The sequence below is a fragment of the Varroa jacobsoni genome, unplaced genomic scaffold (genome assembly GCF_002532875.2).
Source record: "Varroa jacobsoni isolate VJ856 unplaced genomic scaffold, vjacob_1.0 scaffold_1280, whole genome shotgun sequence".
Taxonomy (NCBI): domain Eukaryota; kingdom Metazoa; phylum Arthropoda; class Arachnida; order Mesostigmata; family Varroidae; genus Varroa; species Varroa jacobsoni.
In genome coordinates, this window is record NW_019214182.1 from 298,552 (window position 1) to 319,611 (window position 21,060).

The 21,060-nt window shown below is 43.1% G+C and overlaps 1 protein-coding gene across 1 annotated transcript in view; it reads right to left on the minus strand.

Moving 5' to 3' along the window:
- LOC111268403 (teneurin-m) overlaps positions 1-19,453 on the minus strand; it is a 42,609-nt gene extending 23,156 nt beyond the window's left edge. Inside the window, exons 1-13 of the mRNA XM_022847382.2 lie at positions 19,354-19,453; positions 18,668-18,880; positions 16,362-16,715; positions 14,220-14,414; positions 13,778-13,835; positions 12,925-13,583; positions 11,689-12,029; positions 8,600-8,813; positions 7,962-8,159; positions 7,484-7,693; positions 6,859-7,044; positions 6,344-6,496; positions 6,016-6,223 (exon numbers count right to left, since the gene is read on the minus strand). Of these exons, the coding sequence (XP_022703117.2) occupies positions 6,016-6,223; positions 6,344-6,496; positions 6,859-7,044; positions 7,484-7,693; positions 7,962-8,159; positions 8,600-8,813; positions 11,689-12,029; positions 12,925-13,583; positions 13,778-13,835; positions 14,220-14,414; positions 16,362-16,715; positions 18,668-18,880; positions 19,354-19,453 (3,089 nt within the window). The remainder of the gene's footprint in view (positions 1-6,015; positions 6,224-6,343; positions 6,497-6,858; positions 7,045-7,483; positions 7,694-7,961; positions 8,160-8,599; positions 8,814-11,688; positions 12,030-12,924; positions 13,584-13,777; positions 13,836-14,219; positions 14,415-16,361; positions 16,716-18,667; positions 18,881-19,353) is intronic.
- Between the last annotated feature and the right edge of the window lie 1,607 nt (positions 19,454-21,060).

Genomic DNA, 21,060 nt, shown 5'->3' on the forward strand with positions numbered 1-21,060 from the left:
AGAGTGCCCAACCACCCCCGGGGGTAAACCCGGGAGAAGGAAGACAACTCAATCCACAACATTAAGGTGGTGACAATAACCACCCAATTTTACTACTAGAAAACTAATCTGAACGACTTACATTTACAAGTATATATGCTAATTGTTCTCTATCTATGTAGATGTTTAATGGGCGACATTTGGTAGCATCGTCTGATAAGTGTAAGATGACTAAAACTTGCGCAGCGTGAGAAAGAGAGACAACGTAAACGAGCCTGCACGCTGATTGACTAAACTAGGACCTCTAGGCTATAAAAGGCTTAAGTCTAGATGTATTACATCAAAAATAGATTCCAAGCTTCTTGCTAGGCAGTTCCTAACAACTTGTCCTATATACTTCGGCTCTTCTTCGTTGATAAAGATTGCAGAATAAAGGGTGGAATCGACTCGCTCTTTGCTGCGCTGCGACGTTATATGTATTTGTCATCTCATGTATTTTTTTCATTGGTATATATACTTTTATTACACATTCTTGTCCAACTTATCCGTCCAACTTCTCCGGCCCCTCTCGGGTTGTCATCGTTTGAAGGCTCGAGCGATTGTACCCACAGAGCCGCAAGCCACCATCGCTTTATTGCAACAGTAACAGCACTAACAACAACGAAACTCTAGATCGCGTAGTACCAGCAACAGCACTCAAACGCTTGCACATCGGACACCGGCCAGCCTACGCGGCCCGACTGCACGGGTAAGTTGGGGCAGTTTCTCAATAAGAAGGAAGCACATGTGAACATACATGTGCTTTCTTCCTACAGGTGAAATGAAACATGGTTCTGTCATAGCTAATCAGCTTCCACAATGAAAGGAGCAACGGGTAGGGCGCGGATGGGAAATAGAAAACTGCAGGAGGCGGTGCAACGTTATGCTTCTGCGATTTGCGAGAAGTGTTGTGCGTTCCTCTGCTGCTATTGCTGCTGCCCCCGTTAGTCGGGCCGAGGCTCTGTAAGCCGATTTTCCTTTCTTAACCAGCAGGTGTCGTCGTCCAATTCCTCAGTATGCTTTCTGCCCTTCGTACCAGTCGAGTCTATGTTGTAACGACACAAGAGTACAATTGCAATCGCGAGGCGGTAACGGAGCTATAGTTGTGGGAACTACTGCAGCCGCCAACAACAAGCGGCAATCACCGAGCAGGGCGTGACCAGACGAAGTGCGGTAGTACTTCCTCATGCTCGTTCAACTTGAGCCCTTCAGCTTCAACAGCTGTCGCCAATGCAACAGTGGTCTGGCTAATGTCGTTACAGAATGCCGCCCACATTTCGGAAGTGGGGGCTTCGTCATGTGAAAAACGAAGCTCAGAGAGAGAAGACAGAACGGGTTGAGAGGTACCGAAGAATATGGATGTAGACTATAAGCCAACGCTGCTGCTGCTGCTGCTGCCGCTGTAGATTACGGTGACGATCGTCCTCAGGAGTAATGGGACGTTGCTGAGTGAAGAGGCTTGCAAACCATATCGCCTTTCACGATAAGACCTCGTTCAATGATTGGTGGTCAATGGACAGGCCGGAGAAGAGTGGCGGAAAAGTTGTACCAGAGTTCACACCCGGGGGTCAACAACGTGCGCGACTTCATTTAGCCCACTCGTGCAGGCCACATACTGTATAGTTTGTCTAGCATAGACAAGGCTATCGAAAATGTATCACCGAGACTTCTGGCAAGGATTTTTAACCGACCGCGCGAATGAAGCTCTCAACCTGGGTGAGTGACCAATTTTAGATGACCGTTGACTATGACAACAAGGTCATAAGGTCGATGCATTCGCGTGTAGTGATTTCAAAGTTGAAACACTTCCTGTTAGTTGCGCGGTCCGCAATGGCGGTGCTAGATCCTAGAAAGAAGGCGGGAGTAGATCTCGATGCGTTGTTCATGATATCAGAATCGGTCATGTAGGAGGACATTCGATACGTTTTCCCATCTTCAGATTTGCATCTTGAACCCGGCTGACTATTATAAGATACGCATGTTCTTACAACTGGGTACCAAAATATATTCGAAAACCGGCTTTTACCATACGCGGTAAACAAATAACATGTGGCTTATGGTACTAAAATGCAAAGAATTTACATCTAAACGTTGGCAGAATGTCTCTATTGATAGACGGGAACACGAATACTTTTTAGCTAAATAAACAAATAGGAGAACAAAATATCTGTGGCCTTATCTCTGCTATAATAATTTTGAGAAAACGCACTTTCGATGCTACGTGTAACCTATAACGTGCACTTTACGAAAGAGGCAAATGCTGTAAAATGGAATTGTTTACTATTACTTGTAACTATATAAAGCCAATTCCATAATGGCAGTTTTGGTAATCGTTAATAGAGTATAAGTGGAGCGGTGTATACGATAAAGTAATTGAACTAAGTTACCGAAAAGAAGAACTTATTTACAAGCATAATGAATGTCTGCAGATCCTACCCATCTTGACGTGATTATGTAATCCAAATTTCAATGGCGGATTTTTTGAGCTGTAGTGATCGTCAGCGGTGAGTAAGACAGTTAGCGTGGTATTAGTTGATGAGAAGATCGCGCACATGCACGATTTAGATTATGATATATATATATGATTGTTATGTTGCCGAAAAGTTTCTATTAGAAAGATTCATATCGTTTTAGTCTATCTAAGACCAAAGCATCTGCCTTCGTAGAGAATACATTTCAAGGATGCAGCTTCAATCAAAGCTTCATGATACAACAATATGAAATACAACGACAATTTGATAACTAAACGTCATCTTCCCTAGAACCAAGAGAAATCAGCTTCACATAAACTGCGGGCCGCGGGATTTCAATAACAAATTGAAAGAAAGTGTAAAATCCACTAGGCATAGAAGACCAGGAATAATTATAGTTTACTATCCACTGATTGAGCATTTCACACGAAGCCAAACGCAGACAAGTACTGAATAGGTTAATAGAAAAGAAATGAATAAAGCAAAAATAAACGACCAATAACTGAACTGTATTCCCGGATGGTATCAATGTGGGTACATGACTATATAAAATATATATCTATAGACAAATAAAATAGGACGTAATTGATGCTTGAACACGAAACAGATCTCGGTCGGGGCCCGCTCGAAATTTTTATAGCGCGGCTTGATGAAGGCACACGCCTGAGTCGGGTCGGCCACGATAAACACGTAAAAGGTGAAAACACACATTGATATGCCCCTGCAATTCAGCGTAATACAACGCGACCGGTGCACGCTCTGCCTAGCACAAGTCAGTTCCAGCTTAGGGACATTTCTTTGTTCGACGTTTCCACCGGACTGCTGCGTGATTTTTCTCGGCCGATGGCCGGCGACACTCACCACTAAGGACAGAACGTGTCGAATTAGGATTTTTTTTAGTTTCACGCTGAGAGTACGTTTGCTGTTGCGATCATGAGCGGGGTAATTTTTTCTGCTCCATTTCATGTATGCTTTCATATTTTTGCTGAACCTTCGGCCTTCGACGTCACGACCTCCCATTGGCATGAACTTTGGTGCGACTCACGATTGTAGCAATTCACTGGAATCATTTTTAGCTGTTGCAGCCTCAGTGATTGCTATAACCGTTTCGTGTGGCTCTATTTGGGTCACTGTTTATTGTTCCTTCACTTCTAGTTTGATTCAATTCGACGATCACGAATGAAATGTCTTACAAAAAGTAGGAGAGAACGGATACGAGTAATTGCAGGTATTAATTCGTTAAGTGACAGGACAAAGTATTTACAGAGATCAAAGGTGATCTTTAATAGCAACATTCGCTTGCTGTGTCGCACCAAAACTCACCTTTTTACGAAGGCACTCCAAAATTGGCTGCGAAGTACAAAAAGAATTATATAGAAACATGTAGAACCAACACGAATAACATGAAACAACAACAACAACAACAACAACAACAACAACAATACGATTTTTGTTGCCCACTACGTTGTAACATTAACGAGAGAAATAAGTCTACGTCTGCTACTAGATGACTAAAACTATTTTGCAGAGAGCGACACGCAAAATGTCCAATACATTCACATAGAGACATGTATTAGTCTCAATGTTGCTGAGAGCAAGCTTAATAAGGTTTCAGAGTAATTTCATGTATTTTTTCCTTAAGCAGAAGGGGCAATGGGTGCTGCAAATTTTGGTTGTTTCTTTTTTTAGTTTAGTCCGCGGCAAAACATACAGCCCATGTATATCTATTATATGCACACTACGGAAGCGAGAGGCGAGTATGTAATTGACAGCAAGAAAGGTAAACAGGGCTGGGGCAAGTGTCTGGTGAGCGCACTTTGTTTATATTTTTCTTTATGCTTTCTTTCGACCGCCGTTTCCTCCCCCTCGACACTAAATCGATTGTCCAAGTCCTGTGTTATCAAGAGGAAGAGACCAGATGGGGAGCTGTGGCCTATTGTGATAATATTAGTGACTTGACCCATAGGTGGGATCTGGTGCGAGTCGAAGAGAGTAAGGAAGCTTGAGCGTCGTTGAACGATTTCAATTATCCCGCACCCGCCACTCGGTGCTAACTCGACAGCTCGGCAGACACACATGTATGAGACAGGTCAGTCAATCGGACCTAGACATGTTAAAGGAACAGCGAGAAGGACACGGAAGTAGAATGGAAGAGGAGCGATAGAATAGGTAGTGCAAGGGAAAGGATTTGCTTTTTATTGTTACAATTATCGGCTCTTGCGAAAACAAAATAAATATAATTTTAACCCACTCTTAGCGTACCCATGATGATCTGGTTTGCTCTTTGACTCAGGCCACGGACATCCAGTCTACTGCAGTTACTATCAGTACTGCCTGGTGTCCCGTTCGAAACGTTTTCTTGAAGACCTTTTCTGCCGTTCTGCCTGCTTTGCCCAATTCTCACAGTATATTTGAGCTAACTAAAGAGCCATTCAATCCATCGGAGGGTAGGTCATAATTCTACTAGTGTTTACGCCGTTGCCCCCTCTTTTCCTTTGTTGTATCATTTTTCTATTTTTCTGATAATGCGGTATGACAAGCAGAAAACGCAATACAATATGTTTGGGCTAAATATGCCTGTTTAAGTGAGGAATCCATCTGGGACTCTATTAAGGAACAACATTAATAGAGGAAACGAGACGGTGTCAGTTAGAATTTTCCCTTCTAGTAAATGTAGCTGTATGTCAGAAAACAAATGACTCAGCAAATTCGCTGACCGTACGACAGATGGGACAAATCTTGCCTCTCCCTTAATGAAAACGTATAGATAGATAACACGAAATATGTAAAAAAACATGGTGTATATTTTATGCCACGTACTAAACATTTGACATATGGAGAATTTAGTTGGACTTGCGTGATTTTTATCAGCCTTTTTTGGTTCTCCTATTACCTGTTTTTTTTTTCGAAACGTATAACACAGAACAAACAACGGATAACGAACAACAAACAGATCCGGGCGACTCTCTCGCGTGAGAGCGAACCTCGGATAAAGGATGGCATAAAGCTCTTCCCTTTCTGATACATACAACATATGAGTGAGCCAACACGCATGCACACTTTAACAACATGAAACGACTAACAGAGTTGTAAAAAAGCGAAAAATAAGCTTTTTTTTTCAAAAGGGGCGGGAAGGAGATGGTGGGGCGGTAACCAAAATGAAGGACAAGTAGGGGCAAAGTGAGAGCAAATGGCATACGGTGATGTGAGAGAATCAGGTATGACTTGACATGATCTAACGTAAAACCGTCCATGATAGGTTGTCGTTACTGTCATAATATTACGTTGAATATTAAACACGATTCAATGATCTATGACTAGTCACGGACTATGTAATGCCGTTTTGAGACTCGATCTGTTAAGATCAAGGCCGATCATATGGAGGCATCAAGATATGTGTGAGGGAGCGGTAACTTGGAATTGTGAGTCATGCAGTTGGATTGCTGGTGCTAAGGAACGATTCTAGGAAACACACGCACAAAACATTAATGATAATAAACTAACAAACGAATTGACGGTGCCCTACCTCTCAGAGTACTCGTCCTTATGCGAGTAACTCTGCACTGAGTCTTCCTCGATGAGGAACTTCATCTTCTGATAGAATGACGCGGTTACTGGGGGTGGCTGCTTGCGCAGCAGGATATCTTGGGGTTCCGGTGAATGAATGCACAGCAAGCTGTCTTGGCACTCTGGCCGATAACAGCACTCACTGTCTGCACAATCGATAAGTCCATCTGCAAACGAAAACGTATTACTCATGTATAATAATTTCCTTATTATAATACATGCTTTGTGATGTTTATTAACAAAAAGCAGAGTTGTCGAAGAGTAGTTGGCAGTACCTAGTTTCTTACCTCCATCATTGTCAACCTCGTCCTTGCACTTGGTCTCCTGGTGAACGCTGCAGTCTCTTCCACCCCAACCGCTCTGGCAGTTACATTTCCATAACGAACTCGCTTCATCCTTCACACAGCTGCCCTTGTTCGAGCAACCGCTTGGGCAGCCCTCTGAAGTACGTCGATCATAACATGTAAGTTTAATTTCGGAGATGTGAGCACTGATATATGCACACTAAGTTGAATATGTTGAAACTTTCTTTTCACTTTAAACCAGCACAAGCAGAGAAATTGAGAGAAAAAGAATCTACAATTCGTTAATTCTGCCGGATGTTCTGTATTTATTTTAATGAAAACCATACACCCCAAAGTAACACTGAAGTTGTTTCGTCAACCGATGGCCTGAGTGGGCACAACTAGCTCTAACGCAAGAGAAGCGCGTTAGAAGGATCAAAAAATAAGGTAATATATATAATATCTTCATATTGATTACGATTATAAGACAAGTACCTCAATGTGTGGCATACACTAACCTATTGTACAATGTTTGCCCATCCATCCCTGTATACATATGCAGGTGCCATTGTTGCACTGTCCATGTAGCTGACAGCGGGGATCACATTCGCGCAGGTCGCATTTGCTACCAGTCCAGCCCGGCTCGCAGCGGCACCGGCTCTCTTCACATCGTCCAAATGCGCCGCAGTCCAGATTGCATTTGGCTACACGGTAAAGAAACGCAATATAGAAAAGTGTCAATAGATGACGGATATATTCCAAATAGCTGAACACCTATTTAATAAATTACGGTAAAAATGAGAGCTTACAAGATCATATCGTACCTTGCTAAGGAACGCTCAACCATTGTCGATAAGCTAGAAGCTTGTCCTTGAAAAATAACCAGGCTTTATCAGTACTAGTTAAGGCTTTATTTAGAAAAGGTTAGATAGAAAGGGGGCGCTACTTGCCCCAGCGAAACAAAAGTCCAACACGATTCATGTGGGTAAATAAAGTAATTTATTACTATTACAAACTCGGTTTGGATCCTACTAGATCATAAATTCAGTCAAAAAAAGTCGTATTCGCTTTAGAACAAGAGAAATTCGCATAAATTAATAGATAAGGTCAAAACAATTGTTTGTTTATTAGGCCAGTACTGACCCCTGGAACAATCGCTGCCCGTCCAGTGATCAAAACAAACGCACTTCTCAGCTTCAAGATCGTAGACTCCGTGCTGCGAACAATCGGGAAAGCATCGGTTCAGACGGTCGTCTGGTTCCGAGCAATTTTGGCCACGCCAACCAATTTTGCAATGGCAGAGGCCCCCAGAACACACCCCGTGTGAAGTACACGATGGGTCAAGGCAGTCCACTAAGAGAGGATATCAATAATAATAAGCGGTTAGTTATTTTTATACCGAATCTAATATTGTCAAAAATTAACCTGCTGTGTTATCGAATTTAGGATTTCAATAGTCCAGTTGGGAGTCTCGGCAGGCAAATTCTCTCTAAAATGTTCTTTAGACAAAAATATACGTATTGGTCACGAAACGATTGTAAAACGGGGCGGTAACCCAGATATGTTTAAATTGAACAGTTGTATGAGTTGTTGTTAAAAACGTAAAATGATGAAGAATCACCTTTTTCGCAAGCCGGTCCAGAGAAACCTGGTTTGCAGACACATTGTCCTCGATTTGAACACCGTCCGTTCCCATTACAATCTGGAACTTCACAATCCCTCTCGAAAACACCGCACTCAGCCCCCTTCCAGCCTACGTCACAGCGACATACGCCTTGCACAAAGCGTCCATGCCCGTTGCAAAGTACGGGGCAAACACCTGTTATAAGTAATGACAAATAATAATAAATTCAGATATTAAATGGTTTATAAAATTGCTTTAGCGCATTGGCACATACTGTATTGTTCCACGTTTTATAGCTAGATATTTTTTTAGAAATTAGGAAAACTTTCGGGTAACTTGGAGAAAAACGGTTTCAGTTCTTCCTGTATTTATAAATCTGAATGAGATTCTCGTCATGCAAGTGATTTTACGTTGTCGTAGGTACTTTCGAAAAACCAGGCTTAGTCTGAACCTGAAGGTAAGTGACATAAATAATCTTTATATTGTTAACAAAAAATTATGCAACTGAATAATACTTTGTTATCTCTAATCATAGCACTAGAACCGTTTAGCCACTTAATAATTAAACTTATCGATATACGTGAACAACCTTCAAAACAAACAACAACGCAGACAATCCTTACAGTGATACTCACTGTCAGAACAGTCCGACCCGGAGTATCCTGGATGGCAGGTGCATTTGCCCATTTCGCAGTGGCCATGTCCGGAGCAGCTGTTAGGACACAAGGTAGAAACGTCGAAGGCAATAGATGCTGAAATCGCCATTGTCGTCTCCAAGAAGTCGTCGTTGATGATACTTACGTACCACGTTCCAGACTCCAGGAAATGCACCAGCTCGACCTCTTCTAACTGTTTATGTAACGGATTAAACAAGACAGAACGCCAACGGCAGGACAAAAAACGTGATTTTGACTCTGCTTACACATCAATTTTACCTAAATAAATGTTTCCTGTTACATTAAATACATTGTTCAGTGAAGCCGAAAACACGAGGGTCATAAAGAATACTAAAGCTTACGTCTCAAAATCAAATGAAGTAATACAAAAAAGTTAAAGTGCTTCATATATAAAGCACATATACACAGAGTGAGAGAGTGGGGGCTCATTTGATTAATGATCGAAACCATAGTTAGCAGGTACGCTCCCTTGTGTCTGCCACCATATACATAGGCCTTCATAGAAATCACTAACGTTTTGATTTCACTCGTGATGCCATGTTTACTATTATTAACTTCTGTAAATGCGATTTTCGTTGACATTGTGTGTACTACTTACTCTTCGACTCGTACTCTATTCTTTCTCACAGCAATACAAATGCAATTCATCGCAGAGAAGCTAAGTATACGGTAATGGTAAATTTGGACACATCAATGGCATACTATGCAAGTAGCACGCGCACGCTTTCGCGCAGCGAGCCTTCATTACATTGCCGGTCAGATAAAGCGAAGTCTACAGTTTGCAAATGTTCGTCGTGACACTCAACTAACAAGTCGCGACAGGTAGGAGAATATAGCCACAGGAGAAACTGGTGCGCTTCTGTCTACGAATGTCTCGGGAAAGAAGAGATACAGACGTGGACGGAAAAGAATCTGTATCTGTTTTCGTGCTACGGCAATGCGTCCTTACGTCGGCCTACTTCCGCAGAGTCAATTTGGCGTAATGGTTTTACCGTTCCCACACTCCTCCTGTTCCCACCGTCGACTATGACCCCAACTATGTGTCGTCGCACTGCAGGTGCGTCATTGGAGGAAGGAAAGCAATATACCATTTCCCTGCCCTCACTCTCCCGATCTGCGTTTCTTAGCGGATGTCGCTTGTCAGATCGATAGTCGTCAGCCGGCCTCGCTGCCACCTAGATGGTAGAGCCGATGTCGCTTTTGTCCGTGTCATGCGGGCACGACGACGTATTTGTGCAATTCCATCTGTGCGCCCTTTTCCGTCCACCCTCTCTTCATCTAGTACCCCACTGTCTTTTTACATGGTTCCTTCGATGGGGAGCCCTTGAGACAGCACAAATGCTGCAGACCGAAAAAGGCAGTCGACAAAAAGGGGAAAGCCAACGTGGCAAAGGTATGGATAACTGTGGGAGCCAGTGTAGAGTGCCGCAAAAAAGAAAAAAACGGTGCAGACAAATAAGTCATCTGCTTTGCAGATCACACAGGCGAGTATACATCTTAAAGCAAACTCGGAACAGCTAACACGCACAGACTCGCCACTGCGAGCGGCAGCTCCACGCAGGAGTAAACAAACAATCAAACCGAGAGAAGTCTCCACAGGAAAACTCACATCGTACGGAACCGCACGCAATCGTCAAATCGTAGACGATAATGCGTCCGTCCGCCTTACCACTTACGGGACCCATGATACTGTCTTGTCACCAAAAAGGGACCCACTGAATCGGACCGAAAGCCGGTCTTTCCGTATACTTCGAAGTCTAAGCTTAAACCAATACACAACTGAGGTGTACATATCTCAGTAGTTGGCATTTTCAAAATAATAGAGGTATCAATGAATTACATTTATTCTTTTAAGCGAATGTTCACGTATAATTGGTGGCTGGTCAACACGTTTGAAATTTAATAAACATATTTCAATAAATGACATTATTTATGCCATTGTTTCTATATATTCAGGTGCCTGAAAATCACGTATGCGTGAAATGTCTACGTGGTGGTTCAATCAGCCAAAATGTTGGTTCTGGACGCTTTCATGAACGTCAAATAGTTAAGAGCTCCTATTGACCCATTAGAAGACCCATCGGCTATATTTTCCTAGTATAGCTACACCGCTCGATTCACAAGAGATATTGCGGGCAAGCAGAAGAGACTCTAGCGTCATTCTAATTGATCGTGCGCAAATGTTAGAGGTATTTTCCCCATAGAGAAAAAAGAAATATATATATATATATATATATATATAGCATATTATGCGACCCTGTCAATCTAAAACTATACACTCATAGATACTATACATATAACGTTAAGCTCCTACAGGCGGATCCGGCGAACTTTGAAATTAAGTAACCTTTGAACTAGAATGATGATTCTTTTCGTATGTGTTAGAATAACTCTTCTTTTTTACACGCTTGTCTCTGCGCTCCGGGACCTTTTGGACAGGAGTGTACAATTACCATTTACGTTCCTGTATGTAATTTGTCGATGCATGGCTTCTCGAAGTAAATCGATAGTGGGATATGCTTCCTTATTAGCTGCCCTTTTTCAGGGCACGAAAAGTTCCGTAACCATACGATTTTAGGTGGGAAGAATGACCGGATTAAGGATTAATAAATGAGGCATAGCGCTGAGATCTGGCATTATTATCAAGTAACCAGCCTGCGTGCTCTTAATTACGATGCATATGATTTGTGAATCTCTTAAAGAAAAGGAAAGTTAAAAATAGCTAAAAGATAGCAGACTGCTCGATTGTTACATTTTAGGCGAGTTGCAGGCGCTCCTAGCGAACGTTCGAGACTGCTAAATGTTGCCGCTGAACTCGATTTCTCCCCAGGACGATGCCATTCTTTCGCCTCGTCCCTTCGAGGTAAATTTCGATATTAACATATGTTTATCCTCTAAAGTATTTACCAGCCAAATTTTGGTCTGCTAGCGGCCCTTAGTTCAAAAATGATCCAAACTAAAGTTCCACTTGTAACAGCCCGACAAGTAGCATCGATTTCACACTACTTCTACTAGATATTGTTAGATTTAACTGAAGCAATACTCACCGTCATGCCGACTGTTCTTCGGCGTCTGGGTGATGCTGGACTGTTATTTGTGCTCATATGAAATTCGTCGACTTGAGGGGCTTCGCTACTTATTGTCTCCCGGAACGCATTAACAGTTAGCGTTGGTGGATTATTCTTTCCAGCAAACAGAGCTAGTTTACAGCCCTGCTGCGTGGTAACGTTGAAGCGTACGAAAGCCGGTTCATGATGGTTGAACCAGATATTCCATGATTCCTGCGGGGCGATGGTGTGCGTCATTTCATCACCGAGCTTAATTTGTTGAAACCTCTCGGCCTGATGTGGGATCAACCTGCATCCACTGCCGGACACTGGCGCGGGACCTGTCATTATAAAACGACCATAATTAAGTACTATGTTAGACTCAGCTGTTAATGGTCTTTCCCACTTTTTCCATGTTGTCAGAAGGCGCTAGACCTCATCCATGTAAAAGAAGAAGAAAAGTTCTACTTAGTAAAATGAAGCTATTCTATTGCTAACAACAATATTTTATGAGAAATATTCTGCTGGCAATATTCTAAATACATTTTCTTGTTCGCTGCAGTGGCTCCTCTAATGCTTTTTGTTGCTCTTTTTTACCGTTGAGTATTCTCGAACATTTTTTATAAATTTCGTGGACGACGTAATTGACACTATATGTCAAAATGTAATTACTTTCAATGAAACGCAAAATGGGGTGCCGTGAAAGAATGAGGATTCAAATGACGTCTACAGCGGTGCAGCAAATCAGGCCGGCGACTATGTATTCTGGCAGTGGGCAGCAAGCAAACGTCAGACAAACTTTTTACAGCCGGAATATAGGCACCCTGTTCCGTAGTTCAAACTCAAAATTAAATTACGATTTGAATAAACTTTCGCTGGTACAGTTCTAAATATCGACATCTCTCTAGTAGCGTAAATCACTTGGGGAACGCCTCAAATTGAAGGTAGATGAGGTGTGTATTCCATTATGTTCGGGGCAATAATTCATGGTACAGTTGAAGGCTATGCTTACAAGCGCTTCACCATTGCCCACACAAATGAAATTTACCAATGTTTAACCTATTCTAAAAAAAGGTCGCTGTACCATAATAAATACGCTCTTTTCGGAATCCATATTGTAGTTTCATTCGGTCGTCTTGGCTTGTTTGGTTTTGATCGATTCTTCCGTGGACACGTCCAAATTATAAAATAATGCAATACATTGTTTCCAGCATGCGAGAATAGTGCACTACTCGCCTTTAATAGCCATAGAATCTGAGGCAGTTTTTTGTGCTGGTTGACGATCGATACAGGGTGGAGGATGTTGAAGTGCGGCTTCGTCCGTAAGGCCTCCAACCATTATGCAACTTGAAGGGTCCATACCGGGACTAGCAGCTAAATAGCCAGCCAGTGTCGCCAACAGCACCGAAATCATGAGGAGACCTAACGTTGCCAATCGCCAGCTGCATCGGTGGCCCCCACACGCCTTCTGTAGATGTATGCGAGAGCTTTCGATCGTCGCGGAATTGAATAGCGTCGAGAACGGTCGGCCCGGTGGCGAGTTCTGTTGTGCGGCTTGTGCTTGTGCCTGCAGTTCGGCTGCTGCCGCGGCGTTGATACTCTGCTGAATGAGTTGAGGATTAATACATCCAGCCACAGGCACCATTGGCCCTGTCGTTGAACATGGTGTGGCACAATATACCGGGATTGTGTTGGAGTACGTAGCGTTGCCTAATACAGCGGTTTGCATAAGGCTCGCCAGAGGGCCTCCACCGCCTGACATAGGCCCTCCACCAGGCCCTACGGTTCCTGGTAATACGCCTCCGTGGTTCCGTTCCGTTGAACCTCCTCCACTACTATCCTTATCGCTGAGTTTTGATTCTTGGGTGATTATGTTCTGTGGCTGGCAGTAAACCCTACAAATAAGATAATCAGATACGTAAGGAATTTGGTAATCTACACTGGATTTGGTAATACACAAATAGACTGTCTGTATTGGCTAATTCCGATCAAGTGATCATGAGACGCACTTGGACCTATACATTCGCCGCCTACGTACGTATCTCTGAGCAGATATCAGGAATGGATCTGATATGTAAAATAGGCCTACCTTTCATTTTCTCTTCGATTGATCGAGTTACGAAGTTGATCTTCAGGATTTGCTATGTCTGAAACGTCATGGTTAAATATGGTAGCGTTAGTGCGTCACAAGATTCAAAGCCTGTGACTCTCAGCCGTACTTTGCAACAAAGCAACGTTAAACGTATGAGAAATTGTTCTGTTGTTGCCAAAATATGCCTGATATGTGAAAACACTCTTTATCACCTCGCCTATTATGCATTTTTTTTTCCTGCTTCGCAACGTCATAGATGCTTTCAGGGTCATTAAACATCGAATCCAAACTGAAAAAACATGTTCAGAATGACGGGGCCATTTTCTCAGCAAACAACAGGCAATACTCGTTTTTATACAGTCACTCATTAATTTCGTATCTTGGTGTTTGAAGCAGACAAAGCCTATTGTATCGTACAACTGTTGTTGTACTATCCTACCAGGAGTGGCATAATGTCCCATGACGTCGCTAAGGTACTCCCCATCGTCATCAAGTGCATTATCGTGCTGCTGTCCACCTGGGCCAGCCGCGTCCATGTACCCAGCAAGTCGCGCCCGCAACGAGTCTGCAGTCGAATAGTTATTGCGGGGTGGAACGTTCGGGGGTGCGGGGTCCGGCGGACTATCTCGCAAAGCTGCATAACGAATAGAAACACGCGTGTACAAATAGAGATTATTTCGCTTTGCTCATAGTTTTCTGTCTAACAGTAATTTTTATCAGTGGATGACAGCAGTTAGTAATGGCACAGAGTCCAGATTTTGCCAAATGAATTACTCGAACGGAGTTAAGTGCCGAGGTAACTTTTTGCTTGTAGGAGCCCAAGCGTTAGTTAGCCCTAATAAGCCATAATTTAAGTAACATATACGTTCGGCCCATATAAAGCGTTATTGAGTTAGCGAAATGCTTTACTGGGGGCAGTATAAACAATATACAACACTCGACAGATCACCTTGGACCAATTATTTGCTTTCTGTTGAGCGTTCTGGCAACAGATTGAACCGTCATTATTGGTGATCCATTCTATGGTGCTGCTTTAGGTAGTATACACACAATACTTGTCATTATAAGAATAAACATTTCTATTTTCAAGGTCTAAACTATCAATGATAAACATGCAGCTGAATGGATCTCTTTCAATAAACAGATTTTTCTAGTATGCGTATGAAAATGCATTAGCGATTTAAAAACGGGCCCTGCTCAAATAAATTATTGATAGTAATGTTGTTCTTTATTTATTCATTCATTCTTACTCAGTATACTAGATAGTAGAATAGCGTGTCCTCAATGGGTTAAAAGCTTGTAGGAAGACTTGCGCGAAATCTAAGAAGGTTCTTAATCTTTGTTCGGTAATGTCTCCGTAGTCGAACTCCTAATGGAAGAGCTGAAGGTACGATCGTGTTGTAGGTAACTGCAAGGACGTAGAGGAAAGGAACACTGTCCATACACGTCCCTGTGTATTCGGTATGCGTGTATTAGCTACCTATACTCGATCGTGTCGGACAACTCAGAAATAGCTCACTAATAGCGATCGACCGTTCCACCAATCCTCTTTCTCGCTGTTTGCGAAAGGAAGCGGGCGACGACTAGCCACTGCCTGTGATATGTGCAATCCATAAGATAGTCAGCGCTAGCCGGCATCGGCCAATGTGGCTATATGCTGCGGAAAACGAAGGCTTCTACGTAAGATAGCAAAGAAAGTGATAAGCAGAAAGAGGATGAAAGAGACGACGAGGCTACTAGACAGACTCGTCGCTTACTTTTTATCGCGATACCATATAGCCATTGGTGTGGTAGGCCAGCTCTTATGAGATTTTCCCTACCTTTGTTGCTCTTTTTCCGTCCAGATATAATAAGAACAGAAGCACAACGATAACATCAACAGCAATAACAACGTCAACAACAACGAGCTAAAAGACTACAGACACACAACGCATGCGCACAACGATGTATCTTTTTCTGCGATGATTCGGAAAATAAAATGGGAGGAAATGTAACGACTCTTGCAGCTTTCAGCTGAGGCACGGCAGGGACGGAAGGCAAAGATGCACGTATTCGCCCACTTAGCTATGCATGCTACTGGCTAGTTGGAAAGGGCAGACGAGCGAAACTACGTATGACTGATGATGAAGACGGTGGCTGTAAACATTGATTAAGGCTTTCAGTTGTATCCCCATGTAAAAATAGGGTGGATTATAATGCCGGCTGCTTGCTAAGCTCAGGAAGTGAAAGAACAGTTGACTGTTTCTGATAAATACCTTATAAATAGTCAGAAGAAGCGATGCGCACATCAAACTACGCATTCACCGCGCTTGATGGGAAAACGACCATGACCGATCATACCAGGTAAATATGGCTAGTTGTCGTTTTCATATGGATCTATAAAAACACATGGCCATATATGTGCCACATCAACTCTAGGTATCGCATGAAAATGGAAATATTTTTATTAAAGGCAATATGTACTGGTGTTAATAAACTAGCCAGGGCTTTTTTTTTATAATCCCGTTTGCACAGAATACCACATACGACAGCAAGAGAAAATTAAATACATTAATGCAAACTTCAACAGCTGTAAACGTACTTGAATCCCTGCTGACGGCCACCATCCTCCTTTGTTGCTGCTGAGGTTGTTGCTGCTGTTGTTGTTGTTGTTGTTGTGCACTGCTCGTCGTCGTACTTTGTAGGTGGGCAGTTTCGCTGTCAGTATACTCCGACTGGTTGTCCGAAGTGGAGGACGACGAAGGCCCTCTGCGGAGGCCCATCTCCTGACCAGCCGCCTGACCACCACTGGCACCTCCTGACGTGGCTCCCCCGGTACCGATCCGCCCACTTGGCCGACCCGAGCCGCCACCGCTGTTTACCACCTGACCCCGGCCGGAATGTCCATTTCGATGACGAGACCCTTTTGAACCACTGGTCTGCCGCGGCAACGAGCCTAAATAGAAATCGATTAAGTAAGTACGTGCGCGAAGGATAAAACGTGTCAAACGATATCCTTTCAACCGCTAAATAAAGTTATTTTTATTGTCGATTCATTCTCTACATTGAAATAACATAATGTTAGTCCTTCGTTTAAACAAGAGTTTGTTAAAATGCGCGTAAGATACATGTTTTGAAGTCGTCCATTAAGTGTGCATTCATATGCTGGACAAACTGCATAAATATTTCGTTCATTAATTACGGGCCAGATATTTTTAGTCCGCAACACTGCATTAGGCTTAAGGCCTCATTGGCTATTTCATAACAGTTAGTAGTGAATAGGAAAATTTTTCGATTAAATGAATAGAATCGAAACGGATAGTCGAAAAGTTGTGATGAACCCAACCCACGTGCGCCAGCACACCCCCGTGCACGATCCCGTACTCTGGATAGAGGTGAAACTTACATTTACGTTGCGATAAAAACTTACTTAGACAATTATTCATATAACTGACATCTGAACGGATAACGCCAACTTGTCTTGTGGTATTGATTACAATTCAATCATGTTGTATTTTTATTTTGACTTCTGGGCAGAATTTAATAGCAGCATTATTGCGCTGGTAATTGTGTGAATAAAGTTGAAAATATTAACTTGTGCTAGCGCATTTATCAGTAATTACAAATCGAGCTATAGCAAACTATGGGTGCATTGGCAGGTCAAATGGGAATTTCACTTTCTAACTTACTCTAAGTTGTGATAGCTTTTGAGAAATAATTCGTTTGGCTTTTTAAGGTCTCTCTTCATGGTTCGGGAACATTGCGAAGTAATACTTCGGTTAATGGAAAACGTGTCGGCAGAACCAACGAATTGATAAGATCGATTTGTGTGCTAGTGTTTTTGTTTTAAATTGCCTCTTTTCTGTATTGTGGTGGTTGCATCCGAATAGACGTGGCCTAATGGAACCAGGCCAGGATTAGAAATCGGCAGAGAAAAAATTTCCACTTGAGATCTCTCTCAATTCTTTGGGCCGCCAGAGCCCTATGGAGTCGAATGAACTCAGGCTACAAGGCCCACCTGTGTGGATATTGAACGTCGTCATATTGTTAATCTTTTTTAAAGAGCCTGACGTGCTAAATCCAGTAAGCAGTTATCATTGCACTTTGTTTCCGGAGTTGATAACAGAGAACCCCTTCGGATCCCATCGAATTATGCTATGTAGAGGCCTTCTCGTAAACGTAACGATTGCTTTTTCATTTCCGATATTGATTTTCTATAGAAATGACTTTTCTTTTCTACCGCAAGAGAAATTATATGAATTCTTTCAACGCGTTGTCGGCAATAGCCCTTCTCTAAATTTATGCACAATTTGCTTTATCGTCATAACTATGTTCCCTGGTGGACGTGGATGACACAGACAGTAATGTCGTTAACTTCCAACTGAGTAGAGAACCTCTAGAGTAACCGGCTAGAGTTTTCGAGCTGGCAATTGATTATTATCTACCTTTTCCTATCGTTCGGGGCGTGGCTTTTTGTTCAAATAGAGAGATAGTTAGCTTGAAGACGCCTGGATCGGTTTCGGCAAATGCTATCAGATACCGCGGTGTGTTAGGCATCAGTCTGTTACACGATGGCCTCTTCGTCAACTACGTACTCTTTCGCGTACTTGCACTACTGCGAGGAAGTAATGCGAAGATCAGTTTCGAGTATGCAATTTTTCATCAAATGATTTGGTTGCATAGGACACACTACTAGAAATAAATACAGCCAAAGTAGAAGCGATGCAGCAAATACAGAGCTGTTCACAGAAGGAACGTGTAGACAGCGAGTTGACAAATTGTAACAGATGACAACCGGATAAATGAAAGGTTTATTTTTGACAATGATTGAGCGTTATGAGATTCACTGTAGGCAACGCTATGGAAGAAATTTCCCTGGAACTAGGTACCACTTGGAGCACTACGTACCGGTCCCATAGCCAGGGTATTGCGGCGGTGCCTGAAAATCTTCTCCTTGAACATTTCCTACTCCGCCACCTGCCCCGGAAGACAGGCCGTAACCTCTCGCATTGATCATTTCCATCGAGCTAAACGGGCCGTTTGCAGTGCCATTAGGCGTATTCCCTTTGCGACCCTTCAGGCCCGTGCCAACCAAACCTCCACCACCCAGACGGCCGCCATCTGCAAAGACACCGAAATATACGCCAGGATACAAACATCAATAGAATATTTGTGTCCATACAAATGTTCTGCACGCACTTCGCTTCTCTGTTTCGTATCTTACGCTGTGCTCTGCTAACTGCACTGCTAACGTAGAACTCCTAGTTTAATTGAACGTTAGGCAATTCTATCATATTTAATAGAGTTACACGTTCAGAGCAGCAATAATTAATACTACATTACATTATTATATATGCGTCGTCATTACTACGAATATTACTTTCCCACAATGTGTGTCTACGTGTGGTGAAGCATTACGATCGTTTATTTCTAGCCGACTAGTACAATAGTAACACGAAGGTAAGCTTAGCCAAACAATGCTAACCTGTATCAAGGTTCTGCGTGGCGTAATATTAATGGCCAGTTCTGTAGCACTTTGCCATAGAAGCATACATTCGCATAGCCCAGCATTGTAGTGATGCTACAGTACTAACTCTTGTTTGGCGATGTAGGGCCAACTGCTTCCCGAGTTTCCGGACTCCGATTGGCAGTCGGCACCCCGTAGTGCCGAAAAATGATGAGGGCTGCAGACATTGTTGCACTACTGCTAGATCCGAGTGGTCACTACTAGTAGCCGTAGTGGTGCCGGTAATTGCGATACCGCCATTGCGTCTACGTATTATATCTACTAAACCCACCTCCTCTTTGCTCACATTGTGGCAGGCAGGTTCAGTGAACCGCTGGCCGAAGTTACCACGCCTTCGGATCCCCTGCTCAACACCCCTCCTTCATGCAGAGGCCGCAGCTTCCGATCTGCCAACCTCCGGACAGCAAACGCCAGTAGTTAATAAAGCGTAGGTAGATGTGGGCGCATGCGTCTGCATGCCTCTGTATTTCGTTGCTGTTGTTGTCGTCGTCGACGACGACGACCTAAGCAGTGAAAAGAAGGACGCGTTCTAGGAGTGCATCGAAAAAGTCCTGTACAAGAGGTCTGTGCCATGACCTACACGGACTCCCCGATCCTATGGGTTCACGCCGCTTTTAAATGAACCTTAGCGCTCAGCTTAGCGCTAATATAGAAGTAAACAGATCTCCGCGCTTAAATATTTTATCATCACTGACGTGTCAGTGTTGTTCAGCGTCTGTCCGTATAAGTCCTGGTGTGGCCACGTGTATGAGTACATAAGACAAGATATATTTATATGCTTGCCTGGTGGCTGGGGTATACTGTCGACCGCGCCTGGCCACAATCCCTTATGGTCCTATGACTTTGTATGGAGCATGCGCTGTGACCCACTTGGTCCGTTTTGGCATCGTGGTGACCCTTTACGCTTCTCTACGTCATTCTGGCCGATAGCAGACAAACGGCTTAAAGCGACTGATAGTAAGGCTGATTTATGCGTAGATTATGTGCATCCAGTAAGAGTAGAAACTTGCACTTCCCGGCTATTTTATAATGGCCTCAGAGTACCGTTGTTATGGCTGTAAAAAGCTAGAACCTAGTTGTAAAGAAGATGAAGTCCACGTTCGTTGCTCGTTAGGAGCCTTGGAGCCCTGCCGCAGTGAAGCAAAGAAGAACAAACAAAGAGTAAAAGGCAGCGATTACACTAGCTCACTTGGCAGAGCTAACACGAAAAATTGGGATAGATAGTGACACCATTCATTTAAGTCGTCGAGAGATGTTGATACACTGCGGGTCTTTTTTTGAGAGGAACGCATACACGGATAAAGGAAAGGGGCCAATAGCGGCGAATCACAGCATTGCCAATTACTAGTAGTTGCCTAATCTTCAGCGAACTGTTCTAGGCAGTCTCATGTGGCGCGAGTTTCATTCCAAGTGCTCTAAATGTGGCCAGTACAATCAAGGTTACCGAGATGACGCCTATTTCGACCGTAACCTAGCAGAAAATTTGAAACAACCTAACAGGTTAGGTCGTTTCAAATTTCTTCCTGTGACGACATGCTAAATGCGGACGACGTCTTGAATTCCAACCTTGTTGAACATTTCCAGACATGAACAGCAAAAGTATATCCTTATAACATCGCTTACATTGGTATAGACTCTAAGAGGCAAGCTCGCGGATAATACCTCGAAGGGGCCCTTTAGCCCAAAGCATTGATGATGCTCAGCTTTCTTGTATCGGGTCATCACTTCGTCACAGCCTAACTTTGTCCTCCCCCTCATTCGAAAAGCCGACTGT